The sequence below is a fragment of the Talaromyces stipitatus genome, genomic scaffold, assembly GCF_000003125.1.
Source record: "Talaromyces stipitatus ATCC 10500 scf_1105507295515 genomic scaffold, whole genome shotgun sequence".
Taxonomy (NCBI): domain Eukaryota; kingdom Fungi; phylum Ascomycota; class Eurotiomycetes; order Eurotiales; family Trichocomaceae; genus Talaromyces; species Talaromyces stipitatus.
Genome location: NW_002990118.1, coordinates 363,143 through 381,398, shown reverse-complemented (window position 1 = coordinate 381,398; position 18,256 = coordinate 363,143). Strand labels below are relative to the sequence as shown.

General features: G+C 45.0%; 8 protein-coding genes across 8 annotated transcripts, besides 1 other annotated feature; 4 read left to right on the top strand and 4 right to left on the bottom strand.

Annotated features, from left to right (window-relative positions):
• Nucleotides 1-426: 426 nt before the first annotated feature.
• TSTA_041650 (uncharacterized protein) lies at nucleotides 427-1,577 on the top strand. The gene is made up of 3 exons (XM_002484595.1): nucleotides 427-950; nucleotides 1,016-1,122; nucleotides 1,183-1,577. The coding sequence occupies exons 1-3, from the start codon at nucleotides 486-488 to the stop codon at nucleotides 1,451-1,453; spliced, it is 843 nt and encodes a 280-aa protein (XP_002484640.1). The 5' UTR covers nucleotides 427-485; the 3' UTR covers nucleotides 1,454-1,577.
• Nucleotides 1,523-2,376, bottom strand: TSTA_041640 (uncharacterized protein; the record flags this gene model as incomplete). The annotated part of the gene is made up of 2 exons (XM_002484594.1): nucleotides 2,246-2,376; nucleotides 1,523-2,194 (listed from the first exon to the last, which is right to left on the bottom strand). The coding sequence occupies exons 1-2, from the start codon at nucleotides 2,273-2,275 to the stop codon at nucleotides 1,523-1,525; spliced, it is 702 nt and encodes a 233-aa protein (XP_002484639.1). The 5' UTR covers nucleotides 2,276-2,376.
• A 1,597-nt stretch (nucleotides 2,377-3,973) lies between these two features.
• TSTA_041630 (oligopeptide transporter, putative) lies at nucleotides 3,974-6,681 on the bottom strand (the record flags this gene model as incomplete). Its single annotated transcript, XM_002484593.1, has 7 exons — nucleotides 3,974-4,312; nucleotides 4,369-4,658; nucleotides 4,710-4,887; nucleotides 4,944-5,207; nucleotides 5,258-5,539; nucleotides 5,596-6,273; nucleotides 6,331-6,681. 7 exons carry the CDS (start codon nucleotides 6,679-6,681, stop codon nucleotides 3,974-3,976), a joined length of 2,382 nt encoding a protein of 793 aa, XP_002484638.1.
• Nucleotides 6,682-7,003: 322 nt separating this feature from the next.
• Nucleotides 7,004-7,024: a sequence feature (AT_rich).
• A 678-nt stretch (nucleotides 7,025-7,702) lies between these two features.
• On the bottom strand, nucleotides 7,703-9,332 carry TSTA_041620 (uncharacterized protein; the record flags this gene model as incomplete). Its single annotated transcript, XM_002484592.1, has 2 exons — nucleotides 7,703-8,929; nucleotides 9,306-9,332. 2 exons carry the CDS (start codon nucleotides 9,330-9,332, stop codon nucleotides 7,703-7,705), a joined length of 1,254 nt encoding a protein of 417 aa, XP_002484637.1.
• A 41-nt stretch (nucleotides 9,333-9,373) lies between these two features.
• TSTA_041610 (vitamin H transporter, putative) lies at nucleotides 9,374-11,058 on the top strand (the record flags this gene model as incomplete). Its single annotated transcript, XM_002484591.1, has 4 exons — nucleotides 9,374-10,019; nucleotides 10,088-10,591; nucleotides 10,656-10,820; nucleotides 10,877-11,058. 4 exons carry the CDS (start codon nucleotides 9,374-9,376, stop codon nucleotides 11,056-11,058), a joined length of 1,497 nt encoding a protein of 498 aa, XP_002484636.1.
• An 837-nt stretch (nucleotides 11,059-11,895) lies between these two features.
• Nucleotides 11,896-13,362, top strand: TSTA_041600 (C6 finger domain protein, putative; the record flags this gene model as incomplete). The annotated part of the gene is made up of 4 exons (XM_002484590.1): nucleotides 11,896-11,933; nucleotides 11,991-12,431; nucleotides 12,488-12,711; nucleotides 12,764-13,362. The coding sequence occupies 4 exons, from the start codon at nucleotides 11,896-11,898 to the stop codon at nucleotides 13,360-13,362; spliced, it is 1,302 nt and encodes a 433-aa protein (XP_002484635.1).
• Nucleotides 13,363-13,498: 136 nt separating this feature from the next.
• On the bottom strand, nucleotides 13,499-15,477 carry TSTA_041590 (long-chain-fatty-acid-CoA ligase, putative; the record flags this gene model as incomplete). The annotated part of the gene is made up of 3 exons (XM_002484589.1): nucleotides 14,971-15,477; nucleotides 14,617-14,911; nucleotides 13,499-14,564 (listed from the first exon to the last, which is right to left on the bottom strand). The coding sequence occupies exons 1-3, from the start codon at nucleotides 15,404-15,406 to the stop codon at nucleotides 13,499-13,501; spliced, it is 1,797 nt and encodes a 598-aa protein (XP_002484634.1). The 5' UTR covers nucleotides 15,407-15,477.
• Nucleotides 15,478-16,058: 581 nt separating this feature from the next.
• TSTA_041580 (L-ornithine 5-monooxygenase, putative) lies at nucleotides 16,059-17,986 on the top strand. The gene is made up of 3 exons (XM_002484588.1): nucleotides 16,059-17,077; nucleotides 17,136-17,640; nucleotides 17,696-17,986. The coding sequence occupies exons 1-3, from the start codon at nucleotides 16,272-16,274 to the stop codon at nucleotides 17,795-17,797; spliced, it is 1,413 nt and encodes a 470-aa protein (XP_002484633.1). The 5' UTR covers nucleotides 16,059-16,271; the 3' UTR covers nucleotides 17,798-17,986.
• The last annotated feature ends 270 nt before the right edge of the window (nucleotides 17,987-18,256 follow it).

Genomic DNA, 18,256 nt, shown 5'->3' with positions numbered 1-18,256 from the left:
CCAGAGTTTGGCCCGTTTATCTCCGAGGGTCCAAATCGAAATTAAGTAACTCCGTGCTCTGTACTGTAACTATATAAAACTGACGGTATCCACCCGACTATAACAAATGAGATAGATCAACTCTTCAGCTGATTCGTGTTAGAATTCAAGTCTTAGTCAGATGACTCAGATCTCACCGAGCTGGGAAAAGAAAGTTCGTACGTACATACATCTTCTATGGGTCTTTCCATCGTGGCTTGCAATACCTAACTTCATTTGGGATATACTTAAACGCTAGTTATAAGCTGATTTGTCATGAAGTTAATAAAGCAGCATGATTTTATCCGAACAGTTTTAATGATGACATATCGAGGTTCCCAAAAAAGAGATTTATCTGGACCAAGATTAGCGGTAAGCTTTGCGGTGTCTTTAAAACCACTCTTGACTGTCGGATTTTGATTTATTGGCCTTGAGTCTCTTATCAAATAAACTCTACAAGACTCATAATGGCTTCATCAAATAAACCGACAGTTTTATTCGTCCACGGCGCTTTCCACGGACCAGATTGTTTCGACGCGCTAATCTCTCCTCTCAAAGCAGCCGATTATTTTGGTTCGATAAAAAATAACTTGAAGCTTCCAAGCGCAGAACTGAATTCCTCGAGCAGTTTACAACAAGATATTGACGTTCTGCGAGCTGAGGTGTTGAAAGTCTTGGACGGTCCTACTGTTACCAATGGGCCGCGAGGAGGATCGGATTGTGTGGTGGTCATGCACTCATACGGCGCGGTCCCGGCAGCCGAGGCTCTTCGGGGTCTAGGTCGGAGTGAAAGAGGAGTTGGTAATACAGCGGTAGTGAAGATGGTGTATCTATCGTGTAATATTCCCAAGGCAGGGGACAGTCATGTCGGTCAGCTGACTGCATGGATTGCAGAGAGAGGGTTATCGGCTGATCTGCCTCTTGAGCCACTCGTATGTTGTGAAGTATTTCCTTCTTCAAGCATTGATGCTGACCTTGAATCTTTGTTGATGGACAGGACAACGGGATATTGAAGTTTACCGGTGCCGCAGACGTATTTTACAATGGACTTCCTGAAGATCAGCAGGCCTCTTTAATAGCAAGTCTAAGCACCCAATCAGCAGCGTCTGTCTCCTGTCATGTTCATCTTTTAGAACCGACAATTATACTGATGTTAGCAAATAGGGTATTGACAACACCGCTAAAGGGCTCTGTTGGATCTATGGCATACGACGAGATTCCAGGATGGTATCTCCTTTGTAAAAATGATAATATCTTACCAGAAGCGTTTCAAAGAGAGTGTATAAGAGTGGTCAGAGATGGCATGGAAAGAGTAGAGGAAGTAGATGCTGGACATAGTAGTTTCATGGTTGTGCCTGAGATTGTCGCTGATTTTATATTACGAGCCGCTAAGAGCGGGAATTCACAACGGGGAACTCAACATCATATCATATAACTACAGGTATATCAAAGTACATCATAACAAAAACATCGAAAAATCACAAAACCCATCGGCAAACAGATATTAAGAAGCTGTGATAGTAACGGCATTCATCACGATCACATACTCCAGTAACCCGAATCCGGTAACCACAATTTCATCCATAAGCTTTTGATTACCGCTTACATGGCCCCCAAATATTTCAATCTGACTCGTCTTCTTCCAGTTCCAATTGCTCGCTTTGAGTCTCGCAAGCATTATTCCTTTCGCGTCCCTTAACTCAAAATCCATAGTCTTGAAATGGTAGTTCGTCTTCCAGCTCACCATCTCCCCTTGAAAAGACGGCGAAGGGTATGAAACCTTATAATTCCATCCCTGCTTACATTTAAGAGTAAACATGGGAGTATCCGGTAACGTAATATCCATCTTTAGGGATAATTTATGAAATTTCACCGTCGCGAATTCCTGCCCCTTCTGGTTTGCACCGGGTCGATAGAAATAGAGATCCATTCCGAGAGTCTTGATTTTTATTTCGTATATATTTTGAAAAGGGTTGGAGAGGTCGTAGATGCGCATTGCTTGACCGAGGAATTTGGTATTTTCGGTTTGCAGCGTGAGGGTTGGGGCTTGTTGGTGGTATGACTGTGGGGGGTATTTTGAGGTATTCATGGTCTCATCTTGTGCATCCACTGTGGAGTAAGCTGGAGGAGGAGGTCCGGACAAGTCTGCCGTTTGTCTATAAGTCTCTTGCTCATGCTGATCCTTGTCAGTATGCTGATCGTATATCAAGACTTGATAGTGGCATACCTCGAGCTTCTTTGACGAAAGGCCATCCATTGTGTGTATTGATTTTGGTGCCTGAAAGTAATGTATAGTGTAATCTGCTCTTGATTTGCTCTTGATCAATATCCTACTTCATCTAAAATCATTCTTGTGATATCGTCTCTTATATATGGACGGAGTCCTACATTTTGTCTATGACATGGGCTTAACCTGATTAGGCTCCATGTGCCGCCCGCGTGGCTGTGATTGGCTTTGTCAGGTTCTAAGTGGATCCAATTAGCCAAGACAATGTACTACAGCCACAGCTACGGCCTCAGGCACTCAGCCGCACTTGCTCCACCTCAAAAAAGCCCCCGATCCTCTTGAATAACACTTCATGATCATCTATTTTTATTACCATTGATCTAAAGATCTGTGGATCTGTCACGAGTCTAGTTTTGTGTCCCCGGATTCAGTGCGCAGTCTTCATGCTTCATGGATTGCTTTCCACAACCCTTAAAATTGAAAATATGTTGCGAAGCCCTAGGTGCCCACCAAGTCCGACCAGAATGGTGTCATCTTACTATGTATACTTTACTATCCATATAGCTGATGCCCGGACATGCTCTTTCATGACTATTCTGCGCTGGAAAATCCAGATTGCCACGTAATGAATGCAGCCAATCCCCCATGGGATAAAACGCGGCTTCTGCAGACCTATCCAACATCGAATTGTCTTCACTACTCTGGCCTTCAATCACCAATTTCTGTTTAGAATTGGCTGGGAACGCAGAGGACAGCATGGCTTGTGGGAGATACAACAACGAATGTACAACACGTCTAACGCCTCTGTGACCAGTCATGGATTCAGGTATTTATGTCTGGGCGCTTTCTAAGTCTCGAATTACCAACAACCGCAGCGTTGTTGATATATATAACAATGTTACGAGGGATGTGTATAATTACATTCAGAGGAATCACTGAAGGCAAGCACACAAGGTAGGGTAGGGAATGTCAATGTACTGAAACCTATCTTCTGCTGTCCTGGAACATCTGCTATCTTTATAGACATACGGCTCATACCAGATCTCCCTTTTCTGAGCTCCAACTGCTGAGGTGGAGTCTGAGGGAGCCGAAACCATCCTCGAACACCTGAACCTTCACCTAGTGTAGCTGAAACTCAACTTGAGACATCACAAGCGCATTTCTTGGAATAGTGAGACCCCCAAACCTGTTGGTTGTTACAATATACGTCATGAGCGTGATATTGCAGAGAATATTGGAGACCCCCAACTAACCATAACTTGTATAGATTATGTAGGTTTGAAGCTTGATAATATCCTCATGACCTTTGAAAACGTGGTATTTTCCTCATTTCATGAACAGAATCCCAGTATCTACGCAAGCAAAGGTAGACACATCTACCCGCCGACATATCTGCCATTAAAATCGCTGATTTCGACTTGTCATGTCGATTTTGCGGCAATTTCAGATTTCGGAAGTCAAGAGGAAATTGAGAGATAGGATTTTTTGTATCTTTTCTGTAAAGAGTAGGGAATAAACTGCTTAGATATACGCAACCATTACAATCATTATGTGCTATATACACATATATTAAGCAAATAATACTAGAAGATGTATTCGTATTCCAAACGCTGCACTTGAGCTAGACTACCTAGATGTAGAAAGGAATTTCAAACTGTCACACATATCAATCGACACATGCACAATCTTACTTCTTTTAATTGCAACATTCGATGACATGGCAAGCATCTAATCACTCGTCGGACAAAAGTCATAATTCCCATTAATATTATTCCCCCACCACGCCGGAAACGGCACCGAAGGACCACCAGCCCCAAACACAGCAAATGACAGAATAAATAGCACCAACAAACTCGCACCGTCAAAGGCACCCGTGACTAGGTACGAATAGTCCCTGAAGATTCGTGGGTGGTAGTTTCGGAGATAGTACTGCACGAAGACACCGGATGCAAGTTGGTTGAAGATGACGCATGTCTGTGGAGAGTTGTAGGGGATGTAGCCGGCGTACTGGATGAATTGAGGGAAATTGAATTCCGCGAGCGAGAAGCCGCGGATTTTAGGCAGGAACTAAGACAGTTAGTCTGTGCTTCGAGGCTCCTTGAGAATGGAAAATGTGTACTTACATGTACCACGACACGATGAATAACGACAGCACCAGCACCAATGGCTAGACCGATAGGTACAATTGAGTATGTAGTGCCCGACTTGTATAGGTATTTCGCCAATGCCCATGAAGCAGCATTAGTATTGTACCCCTGGACAGTTGCGCCGCTCCAGGAAGCGTCACCATTGCCATCGACGAGGATGTCATGATTGCTGGTTACAATGGAAATCATGACGGCGTAATTAACGAACGAGCCGAGAACCGTGCCATATATCTGCGTGATGAACATTATACGAGGAGGGATTTTGACTATCAACGTGTCAACAAATGTCAACAAACAGCGGGTTATACTGTACATACGGTATTCGCCCATCTTCAAGTCATTGCATAGATTGACCGTATTCGTAATGACATTGTGCGACCAAGCTGCAAAGTACATGTTGCCAACGGGACGTCCGGGGACTAAAAGACCGCCAACCAATTTTGACAAATTGTTGGTAGCAATGCCGTTTCCGAATCGAGCATACAAAATAGCGCTCTTCACGGTATTAGTAGATAGGTATAATATGTGGGAAGCTGTTGGATAATACTCACAAAGGGTCCAATAACCATTCCGAGAATGAGCGAGATAATATATGCCCAAACCGGTAGAGTGATATTCTCCTTGATGACAACAACGAGTCCGAGCACAAAGCTGATAACAAGGACGGCGATATACCACCATGATGGTGTTTCCTTGTAGTTCTTTACCATGTGTGCGTGATGGCGATCGTCGGAAGTTCCTTGTCTTGTTTTCTTGAACGAAACGAGGATATCCTTGCCCCAGAAAAGGATGCAGTGGGCAATCATGGCTCCAATCTAGATCATTCAGTATTCAGTCGACCAAGTGGTCGGGTGAAATAACTTACAGCTGCATTAGCCATAAACATGCCGTACGCAAAGCTGCCTGTGAGTCTTGGAATTCCATATTTTGCCAGAGCATCTGTGTTAAGCACGCCCCCTTGGAAGACTTTGGAAATGGGATAGGTTTTGCCGCTAGCCGTGAGAAGTCGGGACGACATGAACGGTAGCGATCTCGAACCCCAGGCATTGCCGTAGTATATGGCGATCATGGCTATATAGCACACCAAAAACCCGATTATTGAATTTATTTGAAATTTTAGAGGCAGTGCTGTTTGGAAGGAAGTAATCTGAATAGCTCTGTTAACCAATCACATTCACATTGTACATTGTGATACCGCCTTACGTATTGCCAATCGAATCCAAAGTTGAAAAGCCCCAACCCCTCGTTGGGGAGAGAACCACCGAAGATGTTTGTGAGTATAGCTGCTTTCTCTCCTGTAGCATGCATGGAGGCAAGACAGGGGATAGAAATGGAATTTAGCCACGGCCAAATGTAGGCCGGGAACCATTCGTAGACAAACATTCCTCCAAAGGCATACCAGAAGTAGCGAAGGGGCTTTGAGTTTTTAACCTGCTGCCAATGTAGACCCTGGAGAGTCTTGACGATCGGAAGAGTGCCCCAATAGACCGACTCCTCATGCCAGACTGCAATAGGACGGATGATGCCAGCCATACCGTAACCAAACAGACCAATCGAGAGCGTACTCAGGATAACCGTTGTGGCGCTTAGGGGCAGATCATAAAACAGTTTCTGCGTCGCGAATACCTCACTGCTTGCCATGCCATTTGAGGCAGATGTAGCAGTAATGGAGCATATAGCGTGCTCCTTTAAATTCCACGGGCCATAGTTAAAGAAAGAGATGATTTTGATCCACCGAGGAAGTTGTCCTTGTCCTCCGTTGTTTCTCCATCGTGTTTCTAGATGATCGCCTCGCGGGAGAAAGTTGGCCCAGGCCAGACCAAGGAAGTAGGCGATGATAACGATGAACGTCCCTTGAATGGTAATGAATGTCGGTTTGAACTGGTAGTGTTAGGTGTCGGTGTTGGATTATTGCATTCAATGAAGAACATTACTCACCCAATAAATCTGGGACATGACAGCTTGGAAACCAGAGAGAACCGTGGCTAAGAAGATACTTCGAAAGGTCAACGATGGCTGGCGATCGTCTCGCAGCGGAAGCAGATGTTTGGCAGCATCAGCACCTGTGATGATGATCGTGTCGTGTCTCGTCTCATCCTTATCGTAGTCATCATCGGGATTGTATACAGGAGGATCGGGCTGAATCTCCTCGTCGTCTGCCAATGCCTGTTTTTCCACAGTTGCTGAATTGTTGGGTGCAGCGCGAACCTCTTCACTAATTACACTATCGCTGGATGCATCCACGTTTAGGTCAGCAGCGACCTTGCGCTCAACTACGTTGGCAGACATGGTGCAGTGCTGCGCGGCAGTAGCAAGGATGAGGGTTAGAAGATAGCGCACTTGTCGTGTAAAAAAAGATGTCGAGCTTAAGGTTGCCCTTTATAGAGAGCTAGCTTTCTATCGTAGCTACATATCTCTTAGCCCGATAGAAGCAACCGAGGATAGCCATGGCTCGTGGATGGTGCGATACGGCGGAAAAATGATCATACAATGGAAATACAAAGGGAAAAAAATCACGTTTTTGAGGTTGTATCGTTCGCCATCCATTACGTGAGACCACCTTCCTGTTTGAGTTAGCGGCACATATAGCAAGGGGTCTAAGAACGCCTTCAATATAATTTTAATATAATTACCATTTGGTAGACACATTGACATTTCCTATTCAACATTGAGATTGTGTGAAAAAGGTTGATAGGCTGGTTGGTATCTGCTAACATCCATGGCCAATTGTAGTGTGTCGGTGCTAAGAGACAAATACTACGCCTAGGCGGGGGTGACTCAAACAGGAGATACTAGGATAAGCTATAGGGAACTAAGGCTTGTGAGAATCTTATCTAAGATAAACGGATAGATCAGCACTGGACTATATCGCCATAGATGCATGTGGCGTAGACGCCGAAATGCATAATCCAACGCTTAAGGTAGTATCGGTGGATGTATGTACCCTTTAGTGGCAGGATATGTTTCGCTCGGTGAATGCAACACCACCATATTTTAACCGGGAAGTGGATATTCCAAGAACGAGATAGAGATCGGATATCTTGAATTTTTAACCCTTACCTGCAATCCCCATCCTGGTGGAAGAGGATGTAGAGTACTTTACTTACCGATAGCTGTTCGGCCACGGTAAACTTAAGGCGCACGAAACCCTAAAATCACATGTCAACGAACAAAAGAATATCAAACTCGAAGGACGAAACGAAGAACCGGGGAAGATTTTTTAAGTTTTATGGTATAATCAATTACAAAGTGTGAGAACATGATTTGAATATTTCTTATTGGTGCACTGTTTCTGTACATAGCTTAGTATCTATGCTAACTTGGATTTCAACAGCCTTTGTCTCAGCCAAGGAATTTCCTCCAATGAATAGCGATAAGCCCTGAAGATGGCATTAGACTCCCCCGGAAATATTTTTGCAGTGACCTCGTCCAGATAAGTCGAAAAATGCGGATTAACGTATTCCCAACAGATGTAGCCCTCTCGCGTGACTTCAAAAACCCGACCAAAGGCACTTTCACACAACAATGTATTACCATTGGCCAGTCGTTGCGCACTACCCATGAAGAGTGTGAAGAAATATAACATCTGCGAACGGTCGCGATATTCCCATACAATCTTCTTGGTTGCACGGTCAACTTCGATTGCGCGGCTGTAAGTGATTGACTCGCCGTTACGGAAAGCACCATTATCAAATATCAGAATGTTGCCGTTATCAAGTTCGGTGGCGTTGTGTTGTTGAGCAAGTACTTCGGGTCCGAGTTTCCAGACAATATTCCCAGAAGCTTTTTCGATAATAACTACCGCTGACACGGATCGCATCGAGGCGAGAATGTGCTCGCCGTCACGCATGGGGAGAACGGAGTTGATGAGTGGATAGTGTTCGCGCGTGTAATGTGCTTGTAGAGGATATTCTTCCCGAGGCAATCGCTCCGAGACTTTCCACTGCCAAATGAGGCTGCCCTTTTCGTCTACCTCGTTGATAGTGTCTGCGTAGGTGATGCCATCAATCTCACTACCGGGTACACCTCCAATAACTTTTGCCGATTGCTCTGGTGACAACGCCTCGAGCCCTGTATATAAAATCTTACCATCTCCAAAATGATATTGGTCGTGGTGTCCCAGCGGATCCTCGAATTGTCGCACAACCTTTCCATCCGGGTCGAGCTCACTCATAACCCCGCCGCCATATTTATTGAAGAATGGAAATGGAAATGGTCCTCTATCATTCGTAGTGCGGTCAGAAGGCGGCCGAAGAGTATTGGCTGCAAGATTCCCATTAGGGAGAATCCTAGCATGTCGGCCGATTCTGCCGGGGAGCTTCCAAGAATGAACTTGGTTTCCGTCAATGTCGATCAGGTAGGCGATGTCACTAGTAAGCGGACAGAAGAGCGTGTAACCACCGAATGATTTCTGTTTATCGACGCCAATTAAGCCGACGCCTCTTCTTTTGAGTGTGTTTTGCTCCATTTTCACGGGAGTGCGAGCTGCCCTAGGCTGTTCCGGCAAGGATATCAAACTGGGATAAGTTAAACCGATCTGCATAAATTTTTGAGAAACACTATATTACCACTCAAGCTCGCCCTATTATATCCGTATCACGGATTTTCTTATCTACTATTTTATTGTTATCCAAACACAAAAATGATGTTATCATCATCTCCCTTGGCGTCCCGGCGGGAAACCGTCGGCATACCGACGGCATGCCGCAGGACTGATAACGACCAACTCTTGATGGCGCAAACTTACGCAGAACTTCATGCATGGTAGGTGAAAAACCTCGTCACGTCTTTATCGGCGCAATGATAACATCCAGATATCAGGAGATGGGCTTAGAAGTTGAAGTCCGCATATTTGTCTGATAGGTATATATCACTCGCCAATGTCGTGGTCCGATGATGAAGGGAGAACCTACCTTGGCAAAGTCTGACGTTTGAATCATCTTGTTTACCATCTATATTGAGACTCTCGATACTTTTAAATATGGATATTTCAAGACAAGACATCAAACACGAAGTGGACAACATCATCGAAGATGAATCTCCAGCCATTTCGGTACCCGGATACGATCCAAGCATCCAGCCGCAACCCGGCGAAGAGGGGAGAGCCCTTCTGAAAGTAGACCTATACTTACTCCCTTTCATCGTTTTATGTTTCTGTTTCCTCCAATTTGATCGTACAAACCTCAGTAACGCCTTAACGGACACTTTCGCCAAAGACATTCACATTGGTAACCCGAATATCAACCTGGCTCAAACACTTTTCACTGTGGGATTTGTCATAACTGAGCTGCCCTTCAACATGATCAGCCGATACGTCGGTGCTGAGCGTTTTCTCCCCGTAACCATGTTTCTCTGGGGCGTTGCGACTTGGTCACAGGTTTTTGTACGGAATGCTTCAGGATTATATGCCGTTCGGTTCTTTATCGGAGCTCTGGAGGGTGGCTATATACCGAGTTTCGCATTGTACCTTTCCAAGTTCTATACTAATAGGGAACTTGCGCTACGATACGCTATATTTTGGGCTTCTAATAGTTTTGCGGGGATTCTTGGGGGTCCGCTGTCCATTGGATTGTTGTCTTTGAGAGGACGCGGGGGACTACATGGATGGCAGTGGCTGTTTCTTATCGGTTCGTCACCCTCTTCCTACTAGTTTGGAATACCTACGTGCTAACAAAATTTTTTCATGTGGATAGAGGGCTGTTTGACATGTTTCCTTGGAGTCGTCATGTTCTTCTACCTTCCAATAGTGCATCAACCCACAAGCGATTTTTCGGAAAATCATACAACATATTTACGGAAAGAGAATCATCCCTCCTCATTACTCGCGTTATCAAAGATGATCCAACAAAGGGCATTCGATACGGCAAACCGGTCTTACCCTCTCACATTCTGCAAACCTTCACGGACTGGAGATTATACGGCCATCTAGTGGCTGCCTTCCTGTCTATGATAATGATCTCGCCGATGAATACCTATGCACCATCGATTATAAAAAGTCTTGGATTTACGAGCCTACAAGCAAATGGCCTCAATTCTGTAGGTAGTGCTTGTGCATTGATGTTTTCTGTGTCGTTGGCTTTCAGTAGTGACAAGGTTGGTGAGCGAGGCATTCACATCGCTATTGGATACTTGTGGGGAGCTGCAGGTCTGCTATGGCTGGCACTTGCAGCCAAAGGAATTGATAAATGGATTTTATACGGTTAGTTCGCTTTCTCTCCTTACGGGTTCCAAATATCAATTGTAACCATTGTCATGTTGAGTAGGCGGTGTTGTATGGACTCAAATGGGTATGGGATCCGCACAAGCTATAAACGCGGCGTGGCTCACAACAAAAATGGAAGACCACCAACGACCAGTAGCTCTAGCGGCATACGTGATGAGTATCCAGCTTGCAAACTTCCCTGGTAATCAACTGTTCCGAGCGAAAGGTATGTACTCCTCTGGAAGCTAAGATTCACTTGTGAATTAAGGCTGACTGTTTTAGATGCTCCACGATATCATCATGGGTTGATTATTGCTGCTTCTTGTGCAATCTTTGCTGCTTTTGTTATTCTGGTGTGGAAATTGTTTTACCGATTGTTTGATGGGAAGGATCAGGGGGTTAGGGCTAAATCCGGTGTCATTGAATTCGGACACAGCCGCACGGAGGGTTCCGATATGGCATGAGATGGGAATGTAATTCCTCTTAATAACTACTTTATATACAAGCAAACTACTTTGATTAGAGTCACTCTATAGCTCATTTGTATCTCTCAGTTAGGGCTATATGAAATAGCCCTAATATCTTCCCTCAGCGTGCCTATCACAGGAGTGGAGCCTTCCTTATCCGCCCTAAATCCTGCACGTGATCAAATCACGACATTTCAGAGATAAGAAGCGTTTCCTTAGAAATTAACTATTCCTAGAAGATAAGCCTGATTCGACCATATTAGCATGAAATATGCCTCCTATAAGATCCTCATCCGGTAGGGCTTCGAAAGCGTGTGATACCTGCAGGAAATATAAGACTCGGTGTTATGCATCCCGGAGCGGCTATGCTTGCTTGCGATGTACAACGTTGTCCCAGTCATGTTCTTTGAATGATCGTAGAGACGTCAATATCTCTCCCACGGAGTATTATCAGGGAACTGCTAGTCATACCGAATACAGCGTCAATGGCAGTGATACTGATTGCCGGGAGCAGCATGTATCGGTCGACAATAGGTACTCCGCTCTATCATATCCAGAACAGTAGCTTGAAGAGATCATAGAACTAATTACGATTTTAGACTTGCCCGGCTAGAAAGAACTATCGAGACATTGGTGGACCGGCTTGACACCAGATTCAATGATCTGTTCAATTCCAGCGACAAAGAGGTCTCTCATACAAGGTCCACCACAACTTCGATATCGGAAGGAAATACAGCTCCTGTATTTCTCCTGAGAGATGCAGCTACAGATGCCGGTGTACATTCGCCGGATACCACTTATACAAACTCTCATTCCGATGTCATATCATCCGGAATGGTACCGTTATCAACTGCACATTCATTGCTCGAACTGTAAGTTTCCTTCTCTTTGTATGATAAATTCCACGTACTTCGGTTAACACATGGAAGTTTCCACACTCACTATGGCCGCTGGGTAAAGTTTCCTGAAGATATTTCAATTTCCGCCTTGCTATCACACATAAACAAATCACCATTACTTCTCTGCAGTATCTTCCTAATCGCAGTTCGACACACAACCCAGGACCTCGCTGACAGACTCGCACCAAAACTCTTCCAGGAGGCGATGCGCCTTGTCACCTCCTCATTACTAATTGTACCACAACCTATCGAGTTCTTCCAAGCCGTACTCATCCTAAGTTTATGGTCAACAACGATAGGCCAAGTACCGCTGAGTGTTGATAGCTGGCTATTAACTGGTTATGCACTGCAGCAAGCATTAGCTAGTCCTGATTTTGTGGAGATATTCCGAGCTGGTTCGAATACTCCTGTGACAAGGCCGCAGCTCGATGTTTGGTGTTTGTGGAATCACCTATGTTTCGCTCATTTACAGTATGTACAGCATCTCGATAGCTTGATGGCGATATTTAACAGTGATTGTTTGGTAGATACTCCGTTGGCACTCGCAGACAGGCATTGCTCAATCAAGAACAAATCAATCACTGCGTTCGTCTCATTGGAGCAGACAACGTGACGAATTATGAAGCCAGAATGGTGGCCGAATCTAGTCTGTATTGGATTATTTATGGAAAGTGTTCCGGGTCCGAAGTCACCTTGACCGAGGCGAAAGCAGCTTTGCAAACATGGCAACAGGAGTGGATGACGTTATTCGGTATGTCACAACTGTCCTCAAGCCTAACGTATCAACGCTAATATTGTGATAGATCAACCACGCTCACAATTTCTTCAAATGGGTTTTCATTTCGCCCACCTCCTAGCCTATGGGCAATTCATAAGATCACCTTCACGACGACAAACTGGCCCTTCAGCTGTCATAGAAACAATCGTCATGGAAATGATCCATCATTCCACAACTATCATCAACCTCGCCATCGAGACTACCGACGAACGAACCCGCCATCTCACCGACCACATATATCACATCGTAACTTTTTCCGCCTTGACTCTCTGTCGTCTTGTACACATCTACGAAGCAAAACTCCAGGCGGCGAATCACAACGTGGATGCCCTCGATGACCTCGTCGTGAAACTCATCGATTGGCTAAGATCTATCGGTTTGCCATGCCATGCTGCCCATATGTTGGCCGCTATCCTTGCAGCGCAGTTTAATAAGTTGAGACCTACATATGTTCGACCGGATGTTGTGGGAGACATTGGTTTTTCTACTTTCAGTCAGCAGAATTTTCTCGGCGATGATGGGATATTGAGCTCCGAATTCATTGGCTCCGAGTTTTTCAATATTGCTATAGATGCGACGCCTTGGCCACAATGGGAACCGAGATATACAGATGATGAATTATGACGGACAACTAAATAACCAGTCTTCAAATTTGGAGTCATATATAGCCAGTATAATCTGGTAAATGCTTAATACAATCTCGTTTTTCGTGTCCATAAGTACAGCATTTTATTCCAATGATTTCCTGTATGGATTCTCTTCATGCAAGCAGGGTCTCTGTTCTACCCTGTTCTATCAATTTGTGAGCCAACTCGCGCAGCACTTGCTTCTGAACCTTTCCACTTCCAGTCTGCGGTATTACTCTTGGAAGCAACTCGTGCGATCCGCAAGCAAATATGTACCGTGGCGCTTTATGTCTTCCCAGAGTCTCTCGCGTCCAATCTCTCAATTCTTCCGCAGACGGCAATGCCTTGATATCAAGCTCGAGTTCAATAAAGGCACCCACAACTTCTCCATAATGGCCATCCGGGATTCCAATTACAGCGGCATGAGAGATCGCTGGATGGCGTCCAAGTCTTTCCTCAATCTCGAGAGGATATATGTTCTCTCCCCCTCGGATGATAATATCCTTGAATCTCCCAGTAATGGTGCAATAACCATCTTCATCAAAGACTGCCTCATCACCAGTCCGCAACCATACCCTTCCATCCTCATCACGAAGTAGTGTGTCTGCTGTCTTTTGGGGATCCTTCCAGTATCCGTTATGTACTTGATAACCGCTCATGCACAGTTCTCCTCGCTCGCCAATTGGAAGTGTTCGTCCGGTTTTTGGGTCAATGATTTTAGCGCTAGCATGAGGCATTACCCTGCCGACGGTAGTCAATCGTCGCTCGATCGAGTCATGTGTGAACGCATTAAAGCACGTGGGCGATGCTTCGGTCAGTCCGTAGCTACTGGTAAACTCGGTCATGTTTAGCTCTGCTACCAATCTTTGCATGAGAGAGTAAAGGACCGGTGCGCCAGCGATGATCCCTGTTCGCAAACGGGAACAGTCAAAATTTTCAGGTCGGGATACCGCAAAGATTGATTCAAACATGGTAGGCACACCATGGATGGCGGTACATTGTTCTTTTGAGATTGCATCAAGAACAGCAGCTGGCTCAAATGTTTCCCCAGGATAGACGACTTTGGCGCCATGAGTGACGCAGGCCAGTAGACCCAGCACAAGGCCGAAGCAATGGAATAGAGGAGGTGGACAACAAAGAACATCGGAAGACGTCAGGTCCATGCGATCGCCGATAAAACGGGAATTATTAATAAGGTTGCTAAGAATTATGAGCTATTTCTATTTCTGAATAGTGTGCGACAAGGACTTACTGGTGGGTTAGCATCGATGCCTTCGGGTTCCCTGTTGATCCACTCGTGAATTGCAAGTTACATACATCATACGGACTGACGACGTTGGTATGCCGGTATGCTACATTTCGCGAAACACCTCGTCCTTCAAGTATAACATCCTCATATGTCTTCAAATTATGGTATTGTCCACGGATAATGACCACTTCATTGAGGCCAGGAAGAGAATGTGACCGATCTCGATTCTCGAGGTAATTGATAGCTTCTTCCAAACAATGACGACCAATGGTCGGTGATATAAACAGCATTTTGCAGGCTTGTAACCACTGTCAGGTTTACAACTTGCTTTTTCATAAGACAGAAGGGAAGACTAACCTGTATGTTCCAACGCATACATCAACTCCGCCTTCGTGTATGTATTATTGATAACCACCAAAATCGCCCCAACAGTTGCAGCAGCAAAGAACAGTGAAACATATTGCTCACAGTTTCCTGCCATAATACCAATACGGTCACCATGCTGGATTCCATTTGCGAGCAAGCCTCGCGCCAGCCGCTCACTCTCCATTTGTAGCTGTCTATATGTCCATCTTGTATTCGTCCACGGAACAACGAGGCACTCACGGCCAGCATGCTCTATACATTGAAATTCGAGGAGCTCAGCTAGCGTAATCTCCCATAGCGCCGGGGTCGTTGGTCCGTGAACGATGGATTCCTTCTGGGTCGGGGCTTGGGGGCACTCAGGGCAGATATGTCTTTGGGTCTGTTGCAGACGTGTTATTGCAGAGCTAGACTGCATATCGGCGCCCATGCTGAGGTCAAGTGTGAATAGGTAGTTCTGATGAGTAAGGCTCTCTTTTCAATTCTGCAATTTTTACATCTATCCTGTAGTGGGAAAGAAGACCTAGATTTAAGAACAGATCTAATCTTCTGCATCGCTCGGAAATTTTGATTTTGATTTTCCGAAGACTCGGCACTTCTCGCAATTGACGTCAATACATAATTACATAACATTCTTAAGTGAACCTGTGAATAAGTGATGGGTACGCTGGTCCTAAGCTCATGAACGAAGAAATAAGTAACCAATGTTTTACGTATTAGGATTACCCTCTGGTAATATACACAACACCCGACAAATACCGCGCTAGTGTTCCCCGCCCGCCAGCCCACATGGATGAATACAGCCTGTGTCATTCCAGGACTGACGAAAATTCCTAAAAGACATTCTGCCCAAAGCACCATTGATTCGTCAATTGGATCCGAGGTTTGACTACCAAGGAGCAAATTACCTGAAAACACGAGAAGCGAATTGGTATTGTACCTATATCCGACACCGGACAACGTGAGCTGTGGCTTATCCCAGAATGCATACGAAACTCTGCCCCACAGTCAATAATTTTGCGATTCAAGATTCAACGTAACTACGTCGGCCGATTTTAGCTGTAAAGCCCCTAAATTCCATCAACTTACGCAAGTTGCTCATGATCCGTTGTTGCTAGCGTGGACAGAGAATCTTTGGCGGTATTCGCTAGCTAGTCGGGTTTTGAAGTCTGGAGAACTTTCAGAATTATTTTGTTTTCTCTTATACTCAGCACAATCCAGCTTCTTGGTTGTCTTTGACAGTTCTCATCGCCATCAAAAGTGATTTTCCTGTTTATCTCTCACACAACCCCGTCATGCAGTCAATTGAAACTTCCTCAAGCATCGATGCCCCCTTCAAGGCCAGTCCTGAAAGCTCACAATACGACATAGTATGCGTGGGATTCGGCCCAGCAGCTCTTGCAATCGCGATTGCAATACATGAGCGAGGAGCTTCGTTTGACAAAAGCGTCCTATTCCTCGAACGTCAAGCAGAATTCGGATGGCACACCGGTATGCTTCTTCCCGGAACGAAGATGCAGATCTCCTTCATGAAGGACCTAGCTACGATGCGCAATCCTCAGTCCTACTTTACCTTTGTCAACTATCTACATAAGCATAACCGACTTGCCAACTTCATTAACTTATCAACCCAAACGCCCTTCCGCGAAGAGTTCAATGATTACATGAAGTGGTGCGCGTCTCATTTCCGAGATCAGGTGACATACAACCAGGAGGTCTTGAATGTGAGCCCTGGACAGCAGAAGGCACCTTCGCCTGAGTCAGCTATTGATTGTTTCTGGGTTACATCACGGGACGTCCAATCCGGTGATGTGCAGCGAATTTGTTCCAAACATGTTATTGTGGCAAATGGGGGGGAATATTCCATCCCAAAAGGATTGAAGAGTCCAGATTCCAGTGATCGAATTGTTCATTCGTCTCAATACCTGAATCGAGTACCGCAACAATTTAAAGATGAGAATGGAAATTACAATTTTGCAGTTGTAGGAGGAGGCCAGAGCGCGGTCGAGATTTCCGAGGATTTGCAGTCTCGATATCCAAAATCTCGGGTTTCTCTTATCTTTCGAGATTCTGCTCTGAGGCCCAGTGATGATAGTCCATTGTAAGTTTGGCGTTCTCTTCTGTGTTTGAATGCTCCTAACTTCGATACTCTCCTGCAGCGTGAATGAAATCTTCGATCCCGCAAGCGTTGATGAATTCTACTCCCTCGACTCTGCTCATCGAAAACAGACCCTGAAAAAGAACAAAGCCACCAACTACAGCGTCGTGAGACTACCCCTGATCGAACACATTTACGAAAAGATATACAGGCAACGACTCCTCAAACCCGAGCCTCGTGATTGGACATTGTCTATTTACAACAACAGCGAAGTATTTGGTGCTAAGAAGGCCAAATCAGGCGAGGGATTGATCCTCCAATTGAGAAATACGATAACAGATGAAGTGAAAGTCTCCGAACAAGCCTACGATCTAGTAGTTCTCGCCACCGGATATCATAGGAGACCTTTCTCTGGAATTCTGAAGGACTTGAAGCCACTTTTACTCTCTGAATCAGAAGATAATGGGTCTCTTGTACAAAGAAATTACCGTTTACTCTTCAAACCCGGCTCAGTGGTGCGTGATGCTGCTATATGGCTGCAAGGGTCTTGTGAAACCACCCACGGAGTGAGTTGCCCCCAAATGCGATTACGTGACGTATGACTAACTAGTAAATTGCTAGATCAGCGATACTCTTCTCTCTATTCTTGCTGTTCGGGCGGACGAATTGTTGGATTCGATAAACGCCAGTAGGAAGACGGTGGAGGTTAAAGCCCACCTATAGGCATACCGGTCTACTAGCTATCTGATTTTCCCCGGCGTTCGAAATATGATTTTCTTTAGATGCTTGTGGGTAAAAGTCTTAATAGAAATGAAGTGAGGCCTTTTATATCCATCAGATAGAATCTATTGCTAGGGAAGCCGCATTAAAAAAGATATTGTAATCTCCAATCAATATGCCAGATTGAACGTATCCCAGCTTTCTTGAGAATATTCATACTGTTCCATTTGCATTTGATTCAATGGAAGGGAAATATCGAACAGTCGGACGGCCTTCATACCATTTGCCAATTATTCCTTGGTTACTCTAAGCTCAACTTGATAAAACTGATCACACAAACCCTCTCACCGACTCGTAGGCCGAGGTAGGCAATACTCCACAATGAAGTGGTGTGATTCGGCTGATTAGAAAGTCAATTGAGTGTCTGACAAGTCGACGCCGGTATTATTGATGCAACACAGG